Consider the following 24,845-nt stretch of genomic DNA (forward strand, 5'->3'; position numbering starts at 1 on the left):
GATCACCCCAGCTTGCTCCATACTCTGTAACTCGCTCTCCAGCGCGCCTCGTAATTTTATCGGAATTTTTCGAGTTGCATTTACGACGGGCCGCACCGATTTGTCTATTTCTATATTGTATTCACCGGGCAGGCAACCTATACCCTCAAATAAATCCTTGTAATTATTAATATAAGTTTTTTGGACATACTCGATATTGTTAACATTCATTACTCTTGTGATTAACTTTAGCTTATGGCATGCACTTCTACCCAACAAACTATTACATTTTACATCCAATACATATATTTTTTCTTCTATCTCTCGTCCTCCTTTTGATAACGAGGCAATAAAATATCCCCTTACGGGTAAACACCGTTTGCTAACCTCACGCAATATTAAGTTACCTTTACATAGAATGTCGTCTTTAAATCCCTGTTTTTTAAAATTATCGTAAGACATAACAGAGGCATCTGCCCCACAATCGAGTTTAAACTTAATGCACATACCATTAACATCTATTGTCGCATACCAAGCTCCCTCCGCGCTCTCCGACGCGAGCGCGTCGATGATCAAGTCCTCGCACTGTCCGTCACCGTCAACAAATGATTTGTTATCGTCATTAGATTCATATTCCACTTCGCGCACATTTCGACTACTCATTTCACAACACTTTTCAAAATGGCCCTTTCTATTACACCGATAGCACTGCACATTAAAAGCCGGACACCTATTTCTCGCGTGAATACGGTCACAGCGATAACACGTCGATTGGGCCGGCCGGCGGCGCAGCGGTTGCGCCCCGCGGCTGCGGCCCCCGGAGCCCCCGGCGGGGGCGGCAGCAGGCCGGGTCCGCAGCGCCTCCACGCTGCCGCCCGCTCCGCCGGCGACCTCTCCCAGCGCCGTCGGGCCCGCGCCTACCTGCTCCGCCTGCGCCTGCGCCACCTCAGCCGCCCGGCACCAGCGGATGCCCTCCTCCAGCTTCAGACTGCGCTGACGCAACAGCTGTTCGCGTAAATGCACGTCCTTTATGCCTCTTATGAGTTGCGTCAAGATCAGGCTATCACGTAGTTCACCAAACTCACAAGTTTTACTATTCTGTTTTAACTTAGACAAGTATTTCTCGAATGTCTCACTCGTTTGCATTGTTTCAAAAAACAAATGCCTTTCAAAATTGACATTTTTCTCAGGATTACATCTTGTTTCAAATTTTTCACATAGCACGTTGTACTTATCTTTATCTGTGCTACTGATTTCTAACTCTTCATATAATTCTCGACCGAATTTGCCTATAACATGTAGAAATAACGCACACTTATCTTTGTCCGATGCTGAATCACGACCCGAAGCTATTAGAAAGAAATCAAATGCGCACTTCCATTCTTTCCAATTCAGCGCCATGTTGCCATCTTGTTCCATGGCGGCCGGCTGTTGCAAAGATAATATAGCCGGTTTATCGTTATTAGGCATCGTGTTTTATCGAAATTATACGTACACAACACAATAAATGCACTATCCGTGATATAGTAAACTATATTTTTCGCGTAAGCTCACACCTGACACCATGTAGTATCGGGAGCAGAGGAGAAGCAGTGAAACGCGTGACGTCTATAATGCAACTGGTTTATTAACTGATCATACCCACATACTATAAGTACATACAACACTGTATATTTGGAAATTTGATCCAGTTTAAAAACATTTCCGTAGTCCCTATAAATATTCTAATTCAATATCATTAGAAAGAGGGGTTACACAAAACGATACCCCGCAAAAACGCTGATTCCAAATTTAAAAAACAGTTACATGGCTTATAAATTATGCGACCCCATCGTTCAACCCTTCGTTGGCCGGCAGAAGAAGCGCTTTGCCGGCGTAAATACCGTGGTCGTATATTTGGCCTAAAGCCGGGTCCAGACGAGTGTAACATGTTATGTTATTTTCCGTCAAATGTAACACGAATTCTACGTGTGGATGTCACAACGAGCATTACATGTAACGCTCGCGGTTGATCCATCGGCTGTCGGTTTTTCGCACGAACACAGCTCGCAGCGCTCGCAGTGCTCGTTTGGTTGAGTTCGTGTGCCGTCCACACTGTTGACGCTAAATTACTCGTAATGTTACATTACACGTTACACTCGTCTGGACCCGGCTTAGTACGACCGCGTTTGACGTGAGCTACGTATAGTGGCGCGATGCGTTCTCGTGCGGTTTCTCTTGCGGTTTTTCCTCTGACAGCGGTAAGAAATATACATGTAATAAGCGGTGGCGAGGTCAGGCTGCGTGGCCAAATGCGAGCATTAGAGTGGCCTTTCTTTATTGCATTTGGATTTATTGTCGGCCAGAGTTGGGTGTAAATATGAAGGTAATATTCCATTATGGTTAGTTCATGGTTTTTGTTTTTCGACCGAAAATAATTATATAGGTATTCATTTTGATGTATGGGTTCGTGTTTTTATGGCGTAATTTGTAATCAATAGAGGTTTAATTTCGGTTAGGTTTTAGATGATTAAAAACTCTTGTCTTTGAAATGAATTACTGAGTGAATATTTTCATGTAAAACACAGCCCTTTGTTTGAATTAAGTTGCGGGAGCTTCCGAAACCTGATGAGTGTTCAATAATAATAAACTTCCTTAGATCTCTCCAAAAGTTACGTTCATCAAAAACTTTGGATTTAATTTCGTTTGTTGTAATTATTAATTGTGAACAGCGATCTACTCCTTATTTGGGAATAGAGTTTAAATTAAATGGCACCCATTCATACGATACGTAGAATTTAAATATTATATATACCAATACATAATTTAATGACTTTCACAAATCACAGCTTTTTAACCAATATGCCCTAGAATAAACAACATAATTATCGGTTTAAATAGGTCAGTTAGCGGTCGGTGATTTAACACCTCGGTACATAGTGTAATTTCAACCATAAAGTATTTAATAACACCCAACAATCCAGAGTATTTTGGGTCAGTAAATTTGCGTTACAGCAGGCTAAATGTGACAAAAATTCTTTGGGTCACGTTTCCACAAGGCAACTGAGAGCTCACATAACTGGCAATAAATTCATTATTATAAAGCCACCAAACTAGGTAGCTCTAGCCAGAAAAGGTAAAGGTTTTTGTCAGAGAACCTTTTTGTGGCAGCTTTTTGCGTATATTTATAAAGTTTATCCTTTCTTATTTGGGTAGAGTTGAGTCTACAAACATTTCAAGGGCTCAAATTCCCGCAAGCGTACTAGAAATAGTAACTTTGATGCCCTTGCGCCAAACATTGATTGTGCCTAATGACACCTGCACCCCCGCCCCAACTTGTTAGCCCGAGTACTTTTTGCAATATTCATAGGGAGGTAGAATCCTCTTCGCCGTGCCTTAAGTGGTACCATTCCAGATAGCTATACCGATATCGGGAATTAATTGAATAGAAAACCCACTGTCGAGAAAGTGAGCGAATCGAAATACGCTACCAAGTTAAGAACTCATGAATATGGATCTGAGTCTAAGTGTCCTTAGCTGTGTAAAAGGCTTCGGCTAAATTTGGGGCCACTAACTTTGGCCTGCAGTAAATTTGCACATCATTAAGTTATTCACCCCGGATAGGAAGAGGAAATAAAATTATAATTGTTATTTCTCGTAAAAATTCCTGGTAGTTACCAGCCAGCGGCAGAGCTCGGCCGGTCTGATTTGAATATCGAACAATGGAACGCAAGATGGATGCTCGTGATTCAAATAAGGAATATCGCTAACGGAGGAAGGCGAAAACAAGGAATGATATTTATCTTCTGAACGGTGTCGTTTTGAGAATTATTAATATTTTCGCGTGCAGCTAGCTATGATAATAGCAGAACTTAAATTGTAGCACCTGGAAATTTTGCATTTGTATAACGTATAAAATTTCGAATCCCATTGTAACATCACATTATCCTCAGCTTAGCGCGGGTCATAGAGCTGTTAAGTTCCAGCACTAACTTAAGACTTAACGGCGTAAATTTTATTGGCCTCTTGCTTAAGACGTCGCGAAATGCAGAGATTAGTCTTAAACGTCGACGATCTGCAATGCGAATTCTCCACAGGAGCGTTCCACCAGGTGGGACGCCCCCTGGAGGTGTGCCAACGTCGTTTCCACAGATTTATACCGAAGATGGAGACGCCGCGAGATATCACGATATATTTGCAGTGGATAAACAGTTGTGTGCTATAAAGATAATTCAATTTGGAACGTTGTTTGTGCTTCTTGGCCGTTTCCATTATTATGGTGAGACGTTTTGCCCATTTTGGGGGGATTCGGGCGGTGAATAATGTAGATTTTATTTTTGCCAGCTCCTTCGGTAAAATTGACTGTAGGAATGTTTGGATGAAAGTATGGTCGAAAGTCAACGGACATTCATGTATGTGTGAATGGACAGTTCTCGTCATTATGTAGTGGCCAAATAACAAACAAATGTTATAAGTAATGCATTGGAATTTTCTACGAATTAGCTTTTTTAAAAAAACCATTAGTTTTAAAATATTTTAAATTTTATTTGCAAACTTTACATTTAAGGGCTCCGTACAACCAAAGGTACGGTAAGGTAGGATCACATCAGATTTCATAATGTATCTGTGAATTATGGATGTAGATTAATACAATTTCTATCTGATAATACCTCAATCATATTATTATTCAATATTGTCAATATTGTATATTTCACACCTTTCACTTGCTACTAATGAATACTGACACCGGTTTTCCCTTATCCACCGAATCAATTATTCATATTTCTTTGACACCCGCCCGGTTAATTGCTCCGCTTTATCTCTAAGATCCTCAACCTTTCTGGCCCGCGGCCATTTTGTATCTCAAGAACCTTCAACATGCAAAGCAGTGTTGCCTTCACATCTGCCGCCGAACCGACGGTGTTTTCTTGTAAACTTATTATTAAGCTAAGTACCCACAGTGTGCGATACTACTGATGACAACGCACAGCGGACGGCGGCGCAGATTTAGGTCCCGAGCTATTACGGACGTGGCCCTTTCCACAGTGCATCGCTACCCTTCCCACCGTACTGGGGGGTCACTTTCTAAATCAAGGAACGAACGAGAATTGTCATGCAATCGGCACGCTCACACGTGGCTATTTATGTAGGTTCAATAGTTTTCTTAGAGAGTGACCCCCCCGATCCGCGTCCATCCGCGATATCACGCACCGTGGGAAGCGGGCTTTCGAATTCCCGCCCGCCCCCGAACTTGATGAGTGAAATTATTAAATTCACTTTGTTGTTACTATAAATGTGTATAGCAATTGAGAGTTTAACTTTGGAGTTTTCCCCCCGACTTTATTTATCAGAGCGAGAGCAAGGAAATTAATAAAAGTTGTTTTATTAATATACTTTTACCTGGCTACAACAAAGTTGGATGGTAGACCTACAAAGGACGACATTGTAAGTGGATATTTATGTAGCTTACATTATGTCTCTTACTCTTAACAACAAAGTGGTTACATACAACATAAGTTTGAAGTAATCATCACCCTTTAAAAAAGTATGTTAGGTAGGTTCCCATAATTGATTATTTATGTTATGCCACAAGTAGGTATTACATAAGATTTGTAAGATACATAAAATACTCAGCCTATAATTTATTATATTTCCATTAGCACAAAGTTCACCTTATAAATATCGCAAATTTCACCAAAAAAAATATTCGCTTTCTGTGATTTTTTCTTAAGAACTGCCGATGCGATGGGCCTTTAATATGCCATAAATATTATCATAATGCCCTTAACGACCTCGAAAAAATGCTGAAATTAGAATATGAAGTGGATAAGAACTCAATAGGTCAATATACCTACTTGTTCCATGATCATGAAAAAAATACGAAATTGGGTAAAAAGGAGTGGGATTTACGAATTTTCGAATACAGGAGATGCAAAACTTACGCGAAAAGTAGGTAAGTTATCTAATGAAGAACTTGACTTGTTTGCAGCAAAACATCAATAACCTTAGTCTCAAGATGGATCAAAATAGGTAGCGCCTTCATTAATAATGCCTCGTCCCTAATAGACCCCTATTCTCTGCCGCTGACAAAGCCCCTAAAATCAAAGAAGGGGCGAACTGTATCAATAATTACCAAAATCTAATGTAAATAACTTACCATGCTCGAACTTAGAAGATGAAGTTTACTGCCTCACTTTATTGCCTGCCGCGCAACCGAAGTTATGGGATAATAACTCTTAGCGTAATTCAGTTAAAGACGTTAGTAATGTGTAGGCACAGCCGCAGGCACAGTTGGCGCCTATTGAGCGAAGTTTTCAGTGAGCACGTGTCGAATGCGACGCTTCAACTTCGAAGTACTAATCGAGAATAGGGATACCTTTGGAGCGGGATTTTTGAGCGAAACCGGAAATTTTGATGCCAACTCGCGACAAGTTTAAATCTACAATAAAGTAAGTGCTTTGCGTGTAGTGTGGCAACACTTACTCCTAACCTATACAACAACTATGAGTAATAAACGATCATTCGCACATCAACCGTTGTTTGAATAGAGCTAGAATAGAGCTACTCTTGTAGCTTCTTCATAATTGTATACACGTATAGATTTTCTCGATAAATGGTGAGGAAATAAGACTAATTTAGATCAGTCTCAAACTTGAAATGGATAAAAATATGCCAGCTTTCGTATACGTTGTTCCACCATACCTGATGGTCATGTGGATAACTTTAACTATGCTATTACGACTAGGTATGTTTATTTCTCACGGCAATCAACAACACCTTTTATGTATGCTCACATAATTAACAATTATAATTTATTTATATCATAAATAGTAATGGTTTGTAACCAAATTCATGCACCCTATTTCAGTCGCCTTATTGCGTAAACGACTTCCAATTCTCAATTTGCTCCTTACCCGTTTTACATAGAGTTTCACGATCGGCGTTAATATCAATTTGAACGAGTGTGCTCGTAAGATTCTTGAATATGAATTAATGGGATGGCGCCTGCGACTAGCGGAGTGGTAGAAGTGAACATGTGAGAAAAAACTACAAAACTGTGGTAAAAACTGTGTGCTATTTACGGTTTTTTATCATATAGATTTTTTTCGGATTCTCAGTACTTTCCCTTTTTTGATACACCAGTACAGTTGAGAGCCTCTAGTACGAGTTTTGCAATTTACGAAAACGTGTTTCGTTTAGGTTTTCTACTGTCATCTGCAAACATTATCTGTCAAAAGTCTAATTATAGTTTTCGCTAGAGCCGCCACTTTGAATAGGTACGAGAAAACGAAAACTTTTATTCTTTTTGACAAACAATCAAACATTTACAAGTACAGATTCGGCCCACTGGTAATATGCCTTTTCGTATTGTTCCAAAGTGCTGAGCGAGAGAGTGAAGTGGCGCATGTAATTAGGAGATGTGTTGCATGTGCGGGGAATTGCCTGCGAATTGACGCCTCGAGTCGGAGGTTTCGAACTAATGTGCTGTTTTATTGCTTTTGTATGACAAGCGTGCGGGAATTGCCTTATGTGATTCATGATTTAACCGTTTAACGTTTGGTTGTTACGTGAAATATTATTTGAAACTGGAATTGAAAGAATCATAAGTTTGCCTCTTTACAAGTTTACCTTTAGTATCAAAGGTTTTTTAGTCTAAACTACGATGACTTAGCATCTATCACCGTTATTATAAAACGAAGACTAAAAATAAGTCTCATTTAGAACAGATTATAGTCCAGAGATTTCATACAAATCAGTCTATAGTCTGGTTTAAACATTAACGATCTTCAGTCTTCAATTTATAACAAGGCGTTATATGTTTAAAAACCTACTGGATTGATGCACGGACTCAGATCAACTACAAATAGATTCGCAATCGCCGTGTGCACTATTCTCTTTCTCACTCAAACCATAGATGTTGCCGACAAAAAAATAAAACCTAAATATGGGGAAATTTAACTTATCATAATAACAAAAACAAAACTTGAGTATATCGTCGGTTGATAGGAAAAAGACACTAAAGGCTAATTTTTCAATAGCCAGACAAAAGTTTTGCTGGGAAATAATTTTGATGCTGTTGCGTCTCAATGTTTCTCAATGTTTGTATTACCCAGATAACATTTATCTGAATATTGAAAAATCAGCCTTAGTGAGTTTTTCCTGTCAACCGACGATATAAGAAAAAAAACTTTACACATACTTATTTGATTTTAATATAATTATTTAATATACACAAACTGAGTGGATTGTATAATTCATTGTCTTCGTCCAATCGAAACAATCCTCTTCAAAATGTGCCGAACACAATTTTTGTATGTTTCCTTGGTTCCCAATTTGTGCGACGATAATGTCTATCCATTTTCTTGATATTTTTTTTTCTGTCGGAAACCTATGAAAGAGATAAATGGATGAGCATGAGCATTATAATCGTGGGCCAAATATGTGATGGGGTTTTTTTTTAAAGGAAACACGTATTTCGTATCAATACAATAAACTTTATATTATACAGAAGAAATCACACATGGAAGAAAAAAAAAGAAACGAACGTTTCCTCACAATGAGAGGCACCTCATTTGAAAGAGGAGAATGACTTCTACAAAATACAATCTTCACAAAAACCGAATTCGTGCGCCCCATTTGTAAACCCAACCCGAGTCCGTTACAATTTCTAGTATTTTCTTTGCATACTATAATATTTGTGGGTAAAATAAATTTTCAATAACTTGCAACACCATGTGATTTGTTATGATATGGTACCTCGTAATTTTTACTTAAAACTGATACTAAAAGACCTTACAGTATTAAAATTAGTATCGTTTTATATTAAAATCGAGCCAATAGATAGTACTATGATGAATGTAAGCTTGTTAAACTTGATAGTATCTACTTACATGTGAAAATATATCTCATCCATCATTCCATCGTGTTTTCGTTCAATATGCTCTATACAACCGAACAAAATCCACCCACCCATGTCACACACTCGTTAAGTGATGATAATAGTCTAATAAACTTAATAAACACTTACAAATCACTAGCAAATCAAAAATAAATAGCATTTAGAAAATTTTGTTGTAATTGTCAGCCTTTGTTTGGCACAGATTTTTCATTTGTTTCATTGTTTGGCACAGAGAACTGACGTAAACAGGCGCCACAGCAAAAAGGACAAAAAACATTTACAGCTTAACGTTTCTTTCTTACGCTTAATGTAGCTAAGCGTCTCTTTTTCGCAATGTCAGAACTGTCACGATTATACCCCTGTGTGCACGGACGACAATTTTTTGTTTACGTCACATTTAAGTGTCCTCGAATACCTATACAATAAACAAAATTATTACCAACCGGTCGCACATTTGGCTCTATTACATAATACATCCAAAAACGTATTCCCCGTATTGTTCGCAAAGGCCTACCCGACTCTCGCAACATTCCACACGTCATCACAACAATGGATCGTGTGGACGCGTTCCCTTGCCATCTCAATAACGTGGTATTCCACCGACATGACGGCTCCCTATAATATCCATTTCTTTTCTCTGCAGCATCATAGCCGCGCGTGGAATGGACGCATGAGGTACAAATTAATCTTGCTTCACAATAGCCTCATGGCCACGGGATATCTTTGGAAGCGATGATATTCGGGGCCGTTATTTTCAAGTGCTAGGGTGAATTTTGTTACAGGAACTATAGTTTTTGCTTTATAAGCTCCAATTTTGTATGATGATTGTCATTGCATAATAATTCTTTAAAGCAACATTTTTTTAAACTTAGACAGTACCAGACAGTACCTTAGCTGCTGTCAATGATACAATGCTACGCCTTTTCGTAGCACTAGCTGGTTTGTAGGCGCGTAGCACTGCTACGACGCTGCGTAGCACTGATGCTACGAAACTAAGCGGCAGCATAACATGAATAATTACCGTTGGATAATAATAATTGTTCAAGTAAATTAATCGTCATTATAAAAATATCAATAAAGATGATACGTTTATACATACATTTCATACATTATATGTAAGAAATATGTACTATTTAGTACCTGAATAACAACGTACATCAGAAAAGTTGTAAATACTGTTAAGATCAAAGTTTTAAAAGTGTACTTACAGTTTATCGGAACACAAAACAGACTAAGGAGACACAGTAAGGCGGAAAAACGTGTTACCCTTACAATACGAGTGTTGAACCACATCCTTTATTAGACGGAACAAATCCGCGACAATCTCGTAAGACCTCACATACACTTGTGCTCCAGATATAAATCTTGCGAGTCAACACACAGCTCCCGGAGTGGAAACTGTAATGTGCTAGATATTTTGAGATTAATTCAACGCGGGCATGCCGTATACGACCGGCTTTTGTTTATGTTTGCTATTTACGGATCGCTTTTTTGTTTTATAGATTGTTTATTTTTACTGCGATTGAAATTTAAGAATATTAAATATATTGTAGAGATTTTGTAAACACTAACTGAAGTCCCTGCTTACATAGTCATCTAAACCCCCAAACGATGTTGTAAATCACTTTTAAATAAGTTTTTCGACAAATCATCAACAACTAAATCTTTTATTAAAAATTTATTTGATCGAGTCCGCGCTTCGATCTAAAACCTTTTTGGAATATCAATGAGTTCGGTTTTCGAATTTTAAACTAGAAGGGGCCGATTCTTTCCCTTTCTTCTTTTCGTATACGTTTTGTGTCTTGCTCACACTTGAGGTTTGGGTTCTTCCTGTCTCGCTCTTCGGTCCTTTCGATTAAGATTGAAAATGGTTGTGTGAAATATGTGTCCCGTCACATGTGAAAAGTTTTGCCGGCGCTGAATGAACGAAAGGCGCTATAAATCAGAAAACTTATTGAACTCCCTGGGCCCGACTTCTAAACAAGTTAGCAAAGTCGTCTCCAAGTTGTTTTGTGCTGATAAATAAAAGCTACGTAGGCGAGAGGGTTTGAAAAAAATATTTTGAAAGGCGATCGAAAGTTGTGCTTTATCGTTGATAAAGTGTGGTGAGGCCGGCAAATATTCCCTTAAGTATACAGTTATAAATAGACTTTTTTAACAAAGTTTCATTGTTCATACACATTAGTCTGATTGTGATATCTACTATTATTAAGTATTTTCAACCAGGCCTTTGTTAGAGTTTCATCAGTTTGCATTAAACTATACCGCATTTTTAATAATATCATAAGTGGTTTACAATCTTAATTATTGAAAATTCAATATATTTAATTATTTTGTTTACATTTCCATCACTAATTTCGAATGCATTGTACTGAATTTCGGTGAAACCTAAACGCCAATAGAATTCCATTTAAATGACCTTTAATTTGTGATGAGTATTGCGAAACAATCAGTAGCGGCAAACAATATGTTTATTAATATTTATAATATTAATATTTATTTACTACAGCATCACACTACACCGCATACTCTTCGCTAACTGTATTTTGTTTTGTGTTTAGTTACAGCTACGTATAGGTACGAATATTTTTAAAAAGCGAAAAGTAAAAACTTGTTATCTACTTTCAACTATACACTTTTATACTTTTTCCATATACTTTTGATGTAAGTTTTCCATGAAAAAATATATAAATAATGTAGCTCCATTGTAGTACGTAGACAGTATACATCTGCGTATGGTGGTATAGTTAGCCGAATGGAGGTGACTCAGGGGGTCATTTTATATTAGGTACATAAATAATTAGTCTGTGTACAAATTCGACTCCAAATGACCTATGAAAACTCGTAATAAATCGTACATTCGATTCGAAAGTGCAATATTTAGCTTATATATTTATATTTTTATACCTATGTATTTCGTGATCACAAATTCCAACCAACACAGTAAATTTTTCATTCACTTAATTGACGTAAGTAGGACGTCAAAATAATAGTAATAAAGTACCTAATATTCTAAGAACGGATTAAGCTGCTATTGCCCCGATAGTTATTCCGTTGCTAATAAATGTATAAATATGAAAATAGACGGAATCTGCCCTGTATCGGACTCAACCCAGTGGAATTACGAGGGATCGGTTCCATTACTGCGAATACAACATTCTTTTGTTGGCGATATTAAAAAGGAAAATATTTTCATCTCTTTTTTCAGATACATAATTATTGAAATATTTGCTACTATGTATCGTAATATTATGTTTGTATTCATGAGTGAAACGAAAGAGTTGATGAAAAATGTATATTTGTCAGAATTTAAATTTGACCAAGTAGGTATGCAATTGCATTCATAATTACTATGTATCACAAGATATCGGTATGGTATCTGATGATAAGTATATCTGTTAATGATATTAACTCAGTACAGCCAGAATGTTACGACAGCTTTGATCTCCACAAAACTCTTACAACTCTTTAACGAAATTCAGATTTCTTGACGAGAGGGAGACACTCTGAAACTGGCAAGTCTTTAAGACCATAAGCCAATAAGTCTTCGGATACAAAAACTAATTAAAGTTTTCATATTAATTTATGCATTTAGTAAGTTTGCAACTATTTGTGCTGGCGCCGCATCCGTGGCAGTTTTATTAAAGTTGCATAAGTGGTAATACCTACTCTGTACGTGCGCGGGGTAACGAGGTTGCAAGTTTACATGGTCGCGCTTGTCTTCACGTATACGGAGTTACCGGGGACAGAGATGGGGAAAGAGGAATCTCACACTTTACGTGGTTGTGCTTGACTTTCAGTCGCCTCAACTCTTACTCCACTCTATACTAAAGCTCTATGCAAAAATGTCTGTCGAACCAGATTGACTTTCTTCATCATGCCATGCATTTCTAAAAAAGTCTGTAATTTACCATTTCTATCGTTATTACCTCTGGATAGGTGTAAATGGAAATACTTTAACTGAAAAGAGGTAAAATGTGATGCCTTATACTAAAGCTCTACAGTACCAGTGCACAACTACAGGAGGATGTGCTCAGAAATGCCACGTCCCGGCGGATACTGGGTGATCACATAATGTTGTCACCGCAGGAAGTAACGGTTAAATACCACTGAGAGTTAATCCTTTTAAACTGGCTTCAACTTTGGGAAGTAAGTTGAAGTAACCCGAGTCCTCGGAGGCATAGGTGGATAATGCGCGCTAGTTTGAAATAAACAGGCCATCTAAACTATTTTAGTTTTCTTGGTAGTTCGGAGCTTGCAACCTGCAATGCCTGCTTGCCTACTATTTCATTATTACCTTGTTATCTGCATTTTTAAAAACATCATAAAAAACATCCAACTAAAAGTTTTGATGTTTTTTTTGAAATCCCAATTTTTTTGTAGAAAAATATTTCCAAAATAAGTGACTTTACACCCTCGCTCGGCACTAACCCTAATAGCAGCTAAAACTGAAGCCCCGGCTCAGCTCATCCTCTTGATATTAAACCGGTTCGCGGCGGTTTTCGCCAGCTTTATTATATTAACACGGCGGCGGCGGCGGCGGCGGCGCAGCGCTTAACTCAGTGGTTTAATTAGACGAGCCATGAGCATATTGGAGATTTTGCTGGCATGCCTTTTTGCATTTATGTACCCCTGGTAGTTGGATTAACGTACTTACGTAACCCGCGTCAACTGAACGGGGTTTAGGACGTTCGGCGTCATAATTATAATGGGTTAATCACGATGTAAATGAATCCTTAATGCTTAGAAACTACATGGTGTTTTTGCTATCAGCTGTAATTCAGGACGCATAAAAGAACAAGGAAAAGATAAAAACATACGGTAGGTCGTTTGTTTTTCCCCCACCCTTTATTATCTCATTTAAGGTAATGGTCACTAATGTGGGCCATTAGGGCAACTAAACGCTTACGCTTGCTTACTATTTATGTATGCCTAGTAGTTTATTTATGGGCGTGTTTTTAATTCGATGTTAGGGCCAACTTAAGCCTTTTACGTTACTGTTAGCGATTATTTTAATGGCCTCTAAACTGCGTATTTGTTACGCCAACGTGGAAAGATATGTCTGTTGTAAACACAGCAGTTTAATATTATATAAAAAAAAAAAAATTAAAGTTATGGCGCGTTCAGGCACCCTAGTTTCCAATCAACACTCAAGAAGTTTTAACCTTCAACGCACTAGTTTCACACTACAACGCCAACGGAGCATTTTCATGCGACACGGCTTTTGTTTGACAGCTCAGTTACGTGAATGGAACACGAGTCGGATCTCGGAATACGGACGGTGACTGTGCCGTGGTGCTCGCCCCGCGGTCCGCTCGACTGCGCCATTTGGTCTCATTGGTCGCGCCCGGCCGCCCGCACTACTCATCCAATTACGACGTCGCCACTAATAGTCGGTAATAGGTACTTTTACCTTGATGTTGTAATATGTGATAGCGTTCTTGGCGATAACGAACTATTTCTAAGACCACGTCATTGCGAAGTGTTTATGAACTGGAACAATATCTGTGCGAAAAACTTTGAAAGTAAAATATAATTTTTCCTCTCCTAAATAAAAACCCAGCTGAGTGGGCATCACATGTTTCCCGTCTTCCATAAACTTGGCTCTTAAATTATTACTTAGTAACTTGGATCCCCAAGATCTGAAGAAATGAGAACTTTCCATTTTGCCTGTCAAATTCGACGCATTCGATGTTGCGGCGCACGAGAAAGATTGATAGCTCGGAAAAAAGTTGGCCCAAAAAAATTATTACGACGCAGTATAATTTCAGCCGGATTAAACTTCGTTTATTTTATGTTCTCTTGCTCGGGATAAATAACAAAAGTTTATTTTATCGCTTTGTTTTCCTGAAGGTTTCATATCTATTTTGTAGTTACTCATATAAATACTATTTACTCCGTGCAATAGTACAAATTGAGAGTTGAGTTTTTTTATATAAGGAAGCGATATGCTATGGCTCACGACCTAAAAATTTTCATTTCATATGAAAAACAATTATACTTAGCTGTCACATGTAACGGGACACACAATTTAAGTGACCTTTTCCTTGTTTATCAAAGCCTTTTCCATGTAATTTGAGTCAGTTTTCCACATTTATTATAACAAGATGACCATCCCTCTTGCGTTTTATGTCGTGACACGCGACCGATCGTATAACTTTACGATGTCCTACTCTTTATGTGGTATATTGATAAAGTATTAACCCGAAGGAAACAAACTGATTGAAGTCCTACCCCAACCCCATCCTGTCATATACCTACTGGCAGCACTATTTCATATTTATAGAATAGAATAACTACGAATGATTTAGGAAAATACAAAATAACAATATTATTATACTGTGGAAATAACTATATATTACTTATCTCTAAAAGCGATCTCTCCATGTGTATTTTATTTAATCTGTCATGTCTATTTAATTTATAATTTTACAGGGTGGCCTCGTAAAATAGAAAAATGAAATTTTCTTCCGAATCGAATTCCCATGAAAAAGGCTTTCACGGGGTTTAAAACATTTAAAACAAATTTAATGTATTAAATAGTACCCAAATACAGACAAGACACTGCATAATAGCTCTTATCACGTTAGAGTAAACCCGTTCGCTTAACAAGGGCTCGAGTAGCGGCGGGAGCACGTAAGGTGCTTGCCTCAAATATCGTCTCAGATAAATGTGGTCATACGTTACCCGCCGCTTTAAGGTGAGGCGGGGTTGAAATCGGGATTCCTTTCGTCGTCGCGTTTGAATGCGGTGTATTAGCGAATGGCTAGATTTATTGTGCGCTGTGACATCCGTCTGGTGATCTATCGGCGGTGGCGCGGTGTGAGGGGGTGAATACGTGTCGTGCGTACGGGTTTTTACAAACAGAAGGGTTTTTCTATCTTTAATAAAAACGAACGTATATGAGAGGGAAATATATTGAAACGAGATAAAGTCGGGATCTCTATCTCAGTGTGATGGTGACAAGCCATGGATCGGCTCTAGTTAGTTACTATGAGATAGGATTAGCCAGACCGAATAGCATCAATCCCTGACCACCCAGGGTGCTTCAGTTTCTGTCTAAATCAATTTTAGAGGCACTACTTTTTACTCAAATAACCTAACTTTTATCTAGAAATGGTGAAACAGTCGGTTAGCCAAATATTACCTTTACCTTCACCTTGTATTCATATCCATGACAACGAATGAAACAAGGAAATATGTCGCACATAAATAACAATAAGACGGCGGGTGTTATAAAAAAATGGCAACATACATTTTACATTGCAAATGGCGGATATCGTGATCCGCCGCGCCGGTGGAAGCTACAGGCTGTTTTATTCACCCGATTTACTCTCACGTCGATATTCGTGTAGAGCGTCAAGAGTAAACATCCTGTGTTGACTCTTTTTTGTGGTCAATTACTTTTGTGCTGTACCGGAGTATTTTTGTTAACGATTGTTGTATTTAAACTAAATAAATATTATAATATGTGCAGAAAAAATACAATATTGTCGTAATCAAAAAAATCAATTTAAGCTTAATCTACATTCATTTTATAAAGATTAATTGGCTATGAAACTGATATGCCGATTCAAAAAGAATTTCCACGGTCCCTTTGAAGCTCGCACGGAAAAACTATTACTCTAACTATTATTACACTACCAAATAAAATTGGTGTTGGATACGTAAGTTGGAATTTCACCAAATCTAAACGTATTTAGTCGCCTGTCCAACGTCTGTCTGTTAGTACGAATTTTAAATACGTTTAGCGAATGATAGAAGTTTTTTTAATCAAAGATTCACTGACAATAAAGGAGAATGGCCATTTCTCTATGGAGCCATGACCCAGAGCGGCCATTGATGAAACATACACTGATGTGTAGTCCGTGACTACAGCATATACTGGTATTAATTTTATTATTATGAGACATGGGAGAACGAAGATATAGGTGCTGAAAGATCAAGTCTTTCTACTGTACTAGATGTTACCCTCGAGCTAAAAATTGATTTTAAAAGTGTTTCCGTGGGAATTCCTGGCTAAAAAGTATTTTATGTTACTTCGGGATAACGGGAACTTGAATAGGATGAAATAATTTTTGAAATTGATCTCTTTATAAAAATAGGTTTCTGAGTGTGAAATGTGCAAAAATAATTATGATATTATTTGCATAAATAAAATCATGTAATACATTTTGTGATGCGCTATGAATTGGGAATCCCATGATTTAGATTATAAAACTTATTTGTGCGTGTACCATTCAGCAAAATCTTATTTAACGAAAAAAATATATTTAATTAATTTACTTTTGAACCCTAATATCTCAAGAACCCCATGGTTTAGATTTTTTTAAATATTTTTCCCTGATAATAGACATTTTTATCAATAACTTAAAATAGGTTTGGTGAGTGGCTGCTAACTTATGCAAAGCGGGTCAGGTTTCGCCATTCTTCTTTACACTCATAAAAGTTTTCAAGAAAATGTTGAATGCTGAAAATGTTCAATTAGCATGTGAGTATTTTATTCATACCTTGATGAATGTAAAGCACTATGCAGATACTCGGGTCTCATTCAAATGAGTTTAAAAAAGCGATGTCTTTGTTTCGCGCATCATTTTAAAGCCCCTGGATTTAACCCCGTCACGGTGACAAAGGAAAGTGGACCTAGCGCCGTGTCCCTTGAGCCTCCTTTTGTTTGCTTAATGTCACCCTTTTGTGTGTGTGTTTTTTTTAATTTTTCACTCATACAGCAGGTGTTGGCTGTTATGACACGTCTCCCGTTGTTTAATTTTCATTGTCGTTTCTATTCGTTTTGGCGTGTGCGGTTGTGTTGTTTATTTGCTTATTAATTACCCGGTCGTATTGGTACACTCACGGCATTAAAAAAGTTCCACTGAGAAAAGCGCCAAATTTACTCCTTAGCGGAAAAGGCTAACTTAATGACACCTTCTGCAATCATCATCATCATGATATGCCATATTGAAGTATATTTAACAGAGCATTAGGATGATACCAACTAAAAACGTTAATATTTTGTGAAAATTTTAAATTAAATATTTGAAAAATTAGGGTCGTTTAGTGTCGACTTTTTGTGAGTGGAACTTTCTCATTGCCCGTGAGTGTATAATGTACAATCGAGGTGCGAGATATTGGAGATGCTCGATGTTACAGTCTGACCCCACCCATAATGACAATGCTACCTGATAATAATGGAATGCGATTGTAATGAAGCATTCACAAAATGGCCTTATTTTTTGCTGTACAAACCTGACAACAGAAATCTTTATAAAGCTACGAAAACAATTAATAATACCTCAAATTTTCCTTTAAAAGGTCCCCGGTGTTCGAGCACAAAATTATTAAAATAGACGTCGCCAAAATGATTAATAATCGCTTGTGTAAACAGCCCTCTATAAATCAGGGAAGCACTTTCATCTCATCGCAATAAAAACAATAAATAATAATAATAGCCGGGAGCGGGCGTAGGAATTTAATTATTCGTACGAAAGTCAGTCGGCTGGCGTCGCGGCCTCCTATTGGACGGCGGCTCGAGAACTGGCTCTACTAGGTCCCAGAACCACCCTGTGGATGTTTGCTATAATTATGACCTTGTGGTCTTCAAATATACAATTAATTAGATCTGTACGACGTATTTATGTCGATAGGTATTTGCGTTATAGATGTTGGCGAAACATGGCCCGCGGTCTACAGGTATTATATAAATTCAGACAAACATAACAGCACCGCAAAAAACACTGAGAATGCATACTAGGAATCGAACCAAGGACTTTCGGCACGACAATCAACGCCGACGCCATCAGGTGATCTGCGTTTATATCACCTATGAGTAAAATTGGAAAAATTTGAATAAACCCGAAGAGGAGGTCGGGGCGACGTGGCACGCATGTGAATACCGGACCCGGGACACTCGAGAGAGTATCTGTGCATAATGGAGAGGCTAAACGTACTTATCACGATTGCAAGAATTGGCCGCTTTATGATAAGTAGGGAAAGTACGAATTTTATTTCTGGAATAACAAAAACCCGTTGTGGTTTTAAAATGTTCTGTTTGACTAAACATCGTAATATTTATCTATAGTATTATTGAGTGTACTTGTTTACATTTGATATTTTACAATATTATGTATCAAAACATTATAAAATCAATTTACATCTCCTTCATTGTTATTATAATCAACATTAATTTGGTAGTCGCTATTTTTGTTTCCATCACTCACCAAATTATAAATGATATCTGTGATAAACAACGCCATTAAGGCGAACACCTCTGAGATATTAGTCCAATTCATCAGTAAAGTAGTTAGTCACAAACTTGTAGCATTAGTTCCCAACTGAGATTTCTCACGACGCATAAATCCAAAATGAACCCCGGAGGAAGGCCCTTCACTAAATTTATTATGATCTATTGATTCCAGGACAAGTTTCTCTACTCTTCATAAAAGCGGAGTTCCCCAACCTCCCCTCACCAAGGTATAAACTTTGCTAACTCTCTCAGAATTATGTCACAACTTTTCTCTCGTATAAAAGTTATTTTACAACTTACTAAGAGTTTAAGTAAGGGGATATAAACCAGGGAAAAATTTGGGCCCGTATCTTGTACACTATAAGCCTGTTTAATGGATTGGTTAAGCCGCGGTTTGCTCTCGTAAAGCAAGTTTGTGAATCCAGGGTAATGAGGGTAGTAAAAAGTTGATTCGAGTGCGCCATTTTTCCTTGATTGTGTCAAGTGAGCGTGCGTCGTAAATTAAAGGTCAGTGTAGGGTGTGAAATAAGTCAGTTATTAATTAAAACCCCATGGTCCGAAAACCCCATTCAAGTACATGTTCACCACATTATCTTTTTGAAATTAACACTTTATACCATTAATATTGGAAAGAAGAATATTTATTATAGAAAAAAAACTCATAATGTGAGACAGTCTTAAATGATTTTTGTTTGTGGCATCAATGAAGTGATTATCTCCATTTCAATTATACATAATAATATAATACCTACCATTTTTTACGCACTTAAAAAAACAAACAAAATTAATTTAATTAAACCAAAAAAAAATATGAATGACCAATTTATTAAAACACTGTTTAATATTTCATACGTTATGTTTGATTAAGTTTATTAAAACCACTTGAAATATTAATATCTTCGCTTGGCAACAGATCATAAAAATGAACTTTTGAGCCGCACCAAATTATTAACCAAAGTTTTTATTACATTCCGCGAAATATGATGTTTGCCCCCGGAATATTTACACACGGCATATTTGAGAGCTCACTTAAAATATATTTTGCATTGAACCATGCCAGTGAAGCCACAATACATAATTTTCCCGCTGAATTAACTCTAATGAACAAAGTAATAACTAAATTTATATCTCACTGTATTAATAACCATGTGGTTTCGTCCCTTTATTTTCTATATTCCGTCCTGATTAATGTATTAATCGTTAATATGTTAGTTATTTTATATTTATACCGGTTTATATTGATAACAAAGGTATTAAATTAAGCACTAGGCTAATGTATCGTTTAGAGTAAATTTTTGTCATCATCAGTTACAAAAAATATCCAAAACATGCCTGCATGAACTGCGGTATTTTTTATCAACAACTTAGTTGTGATACATTGCATTATATAGGTACACAGGGTGGATTTTTATCAGTGTTGTACCCGTAGACATAGAGAAGAATGTACCTGAAATAAGAACCACTCTGACACCCTGAAAAAGTCAAAGTCAAAGAAGACAAAGTCAAGAATGAATTCATCGTATAATTATAAAATTTTCTGATGAACGTAGGTACATTTAATTACAAACTACTCTAAAAAACGTTAACCCGTTTTTTGTGACCAAATTGCTACTAATTATAAATGACGTAATCCTCGGGGATGTGTGTGCAAACAGGCTATTTGACATCACTAACGGAGTGTAAATATTTGTTTGTAGTCTGTTACGATATTATTACCCTGTGGAACACCGGTTCAATACGTCCAGCATTATGTTATGATCGCAAAATTATCATTTTGTACTTTGACAGCCTTTATTAATTTACAGCATCAATTTAGAAGCTCGTTTTCTATTTTTGTAATTTCACTGTTCATATTTTGATGTTTTTTCAAGGAAAATATATTTTTGGTACTCGTTTTGTACTCAGAAGTCAGCACTGAGAATTTATTCAGACCTGCGTATGCGATATCACTGACGCGATCGGTATAGCGAATCGGTATGAACCTTACTGACTCTAAGCTAGTTAGCTAGTTACTAGTTATTATTCTGTCAACCGCTCACCTTAACTTTCTATCACTTCCGAGCATGACATCGCTTAGATCCGAATACATTCTGCTGAGAGACAATAAAGTAGTTCAACTGTTGAAAGATTCATTATTCGTCATATTATCTACACCCTGTATATAACAGTTGTTTTTTTTATTTGTTTCAGGTGCATGAATGCAGACGCGCTCGGCTTTCACGATAAGTACGTTATCAACAAATATATTCAAATCAATAATTCATTTCCAAAAATTACACGATAAACATACCAACTAACAAGTGTTATAAAACAAAAAATCGCCATAATTATACCTAACAATCTAGCAAACAAAAGGAATTAAAATTATTAGATCCAACCACAGATGTAACACTTACAACGTCCCCCGTGTCAACACTTGTGTGATAACTTTGACGGCTGCTAACAGTTGGAGGGCTCAACAAAATTATTCCCCACGGTATTGTAAAACCCCCACAGAAGGGTCACTTCAGAGAGTGTTATGTTACTCTGCGTTATCACATTCTGAGATTAGCGGCCATGTGAATCATAGAATAACGAGACTAGCATTCTATGATGTGAATGAGTACGTCCAAAAGTTCTGTAATCATAAAACAGACTGATTAGTCGCTACAGAAAAGATGCGAAAACTAGGCCTATAGGGAGTATGAAATTATCATGTAGGTAAGGAAACATGAATTTTGTGATTGTACACTCACGACTAATGAAAAAGTTCCGGTGACATAAATGGAACGTCAATGGCAGGTGAAACTTTTTCATTGCTTGAGAGTGTAGTTAAGATAGAAGATGACATGCAACAAATAAGTTGTAAACATTACACTGCCACACGTTTGCACCTACAAGATTTAAGGTTAAGATTAAGGTAAAATTTGTAGATAGACGTCGTACTGCCTCGGTTTTATCTATCATGGGGGTGTAATTACTGTAATTCGCGTACACAATTGTGCCCGCCGGCCTAATAGAGTGAAGGGAAACCCGCTCAGATTTCTGGCGGATTTATACCTACCGAGCTTTCCATTCAGGCTGTGAGAAACATTGATATTGTCATTATTAGTTCAATTTACAATTAATGCAATAAAATTGTTAATGAAGTAAAAACTATTATTTTACTATTATTGTAAAAATATTTATGCAAAACTTAACAATGTTACAATTCAGAAAGGGTAGATAACAATAGAAACACAAAAACATAAAAAATAACCCCCAACAATAACCTATAGCTACAACACACAACTAGCGCAATATCATATCCGCACGCTACAACAAAATGATATCGTAAAGGCCGGCGCACACTGGTGCATCAAATTTCTAATTAAGTCTGGCGCACACTGGCAGGTTCCCTCTCTCCCTCTGCAGTGCAACCGGAGCGTGCATCATTGGGGGAGGCCTCACATTTCTTACTTCGTTAAAGCGAGCCGTGCCTTTTGTGTTCTTATGACAGAAGTTGCCAGTGGCAACGGCTGTGCGGTCTCGCTTTTGTGTTTGGCATTTTACCATACGTGATTTTTATATGTTTTTGTAAATAGAAACATTATTCTGACGCCTGTCGCCCGGAGAGGTAGGCAGAGACTATGGGCCTCCGCGTGACACGATCTTGACATACTTTTTTCGCTTTCTTTAAATTCTCACTACTCTCTAAAATAGTCTACTAATCTCGTTTATTCATTAATTATTTAATTAGATTTATTATAATACCAACAAAGCTATCTTAAACGATATTTTTTAAACGCTTTTGTATCCGAAAACGGAGTGTCACCCACTGCCTAGTTCACTTTCCACTTTGAAACAAACACACGTAGTTGTGTTGTTGACGAAATTGAAAATAAACCGATAGTACTCGCTCCCCTTCGTATCTATCGGTTCTTGAGGGTTACTCTAGGTTGACAAGAAAACGAGAGCTGTCATACAACCGATCTGTGTATTACAGCAAGATAGAGTCAGTTTTCGATACTTAATTTTTCGTAATCTAGAGAGACCCCTCATGTGGGAAGCCAGATGGTGCCGTAAACCCCACATTATTATGATAGGATGTGAGATATTTCATAGGTGCTTTGATGGTACGATATGAAACTGTCTGAGCTTATATTGATTTTCATAAATAAAACATACATAGATATAGGATATGGTTACAAGATAGTTGTGCTGCATGCGCTATATGAAATGGGAATTCAAACAAGCCTTCTTCTTCTAATATAGAACAAGTATGTGAAAAATTACAACCTTTTTAACCAATAAATCAACAACAAAATAAATGCTTCAAAAAGATACGGTACTCTGAAAGGGGGCTCATAAAAACTTTAAATAGCGAATTTAAAAAAACATGAAGAGTATAAAATCTTAAAGTTATAGAACAAGAGATGTTTAGAATTACCCCATTTCGGCTTACTAAGATACCGCTTTTGCAACACCCTGTATAAATAGCCAACTCCTTGTCTCACCGTCTCACTCCACCAAACTCACGGTGATGTATCAAATCGCGTTCGCAAGTACACTTCAATCGAACTGTCAATTAGCCCCCCCCCCCCCGCGGCCCGTTGCATTTGCACTTTACGTATCGACTGTACGTACGTATTGAGGGAAAAGTAAGGCTTTCTAACTAATTGATTCTCTACTCGTGCTTCCTTTGTTTCGCTTCTAATATTAAATATTAGTTGGGGTAGGAGAGCATTGCAGCAATGAAGTAACGGTTCTTAATTTGTAGCTATGGAAATTACAACGTAATGAATAACACAGCAGTGTAGATAATGAACCAGCATGATTATGAAATGTTGCAAACATAGAAAAATATAAAACCTTAAGCATAGACTTACCCCGAATCTATGTAGGTAGGTATGTGTGTAAAACATTTCAAGCTTTATAAACCACTATTTATATGTATTTATCATAAATTCAAGTTAATAAAAAATAACACTCTGCAAGAACACTAGTTTTCTCGTTTTCATATCTTTGAGCGTATAAACTATGTTTAAGGGTGGTTGTTAGCTAAGCCACACCATTTTTATTGGACTTTTATTGCTAATAATCTGTCTGGTGTAGGAGCAGACGTCTGCAATCGGCTCTGCAAGTTTAATCCAGCAGATAGCAAAGCCTAAAGGACTCATATTCTGGGAACACTTTTAGATTAAATTTCTGTACCTAGCAGCTTACTGCGGCTTTAATTTTTGTATAAAAATTGTTGGAGTTCATTTAATGTTTTTACTTAGTCCTTCTGTTTTTGCAACTGTAATATTTGGTTTGATTACGCTTTCATGAATACGTTGCATTCTATTAAAAAACCAATTCTGGTAAAAGTATAAATAACTTGTGCATGTAAATAATAAATCATATAAATAAATCACATTTCACTATTTTAAAATTCAAAATAAAACGTTGATATAATAAAACTGGTCAGATATTGACGTGTGTGTAGGGAATACAATCCCGGCCTTTATTTGGGATCCCGGGATTTCGGGACTGGATGAAGACAATCCCGGGATCCCGGGATAGTCCCGGGATTAAGGTCACAAACAAAAACACGTCTAACGAATCAACGTTTTTAGGTTTATTGGAGACACAGTATTTATAATTTAACTTTGTCAGACCATACTTAGTTGAGAAAAATATATACTTCTTAAAAAAGATAAACAATAGGCTACTTGACTCTTTTTTAAAGTAGGTCTAATATGATTAATAATTTCTCTATTAGACCAAACAAAATAATCTATTATT

At 37.1% G+C, this 24,845-nt stretch overlaps 1 protein-coding gene across 9 annotated transcripts in view; it reads left to right on the top strand.

Moving 5' to 3' along the window:
* Nucleotides 1-24,845, top strand: part of LOC105388446 (CUGBP Elav-like family member 1) — a 262,076-nt gene that overhangs the window by 125,718 nt on the left and 111,513 nt on the right. For all 9 annotated transcript variants that reach the window (XM_048624510.1, XM_048624511.1, XM_038119470.2 and 6 more), the window contains one exon: nucleotides 21,291-21,326. In XM_048624510.1, coding sequence (XP_048480467.1) covers nucleotides 21,291-21,326 — 36 coding nt within the window. Of the gene's footprint in view, nucleotides 1-21,290; nucleotides 21,327-24,845 lie in introns of those variants that run through there.

The sequence above is a fragment of the Plutella xylostella genome, chromosome 12 (genome assembly GCF_932276165.1).
Source record: "Plutella xylostella chromosome 12, ilPluXylo3.1, whole genome shotgun sequence".
Lineage (NCBI taxonomy): Eukaryota > Metazoa > Arthropoda > Insecta > Lepidoptera > Plutellidae > Plutella > Plutella xylostella.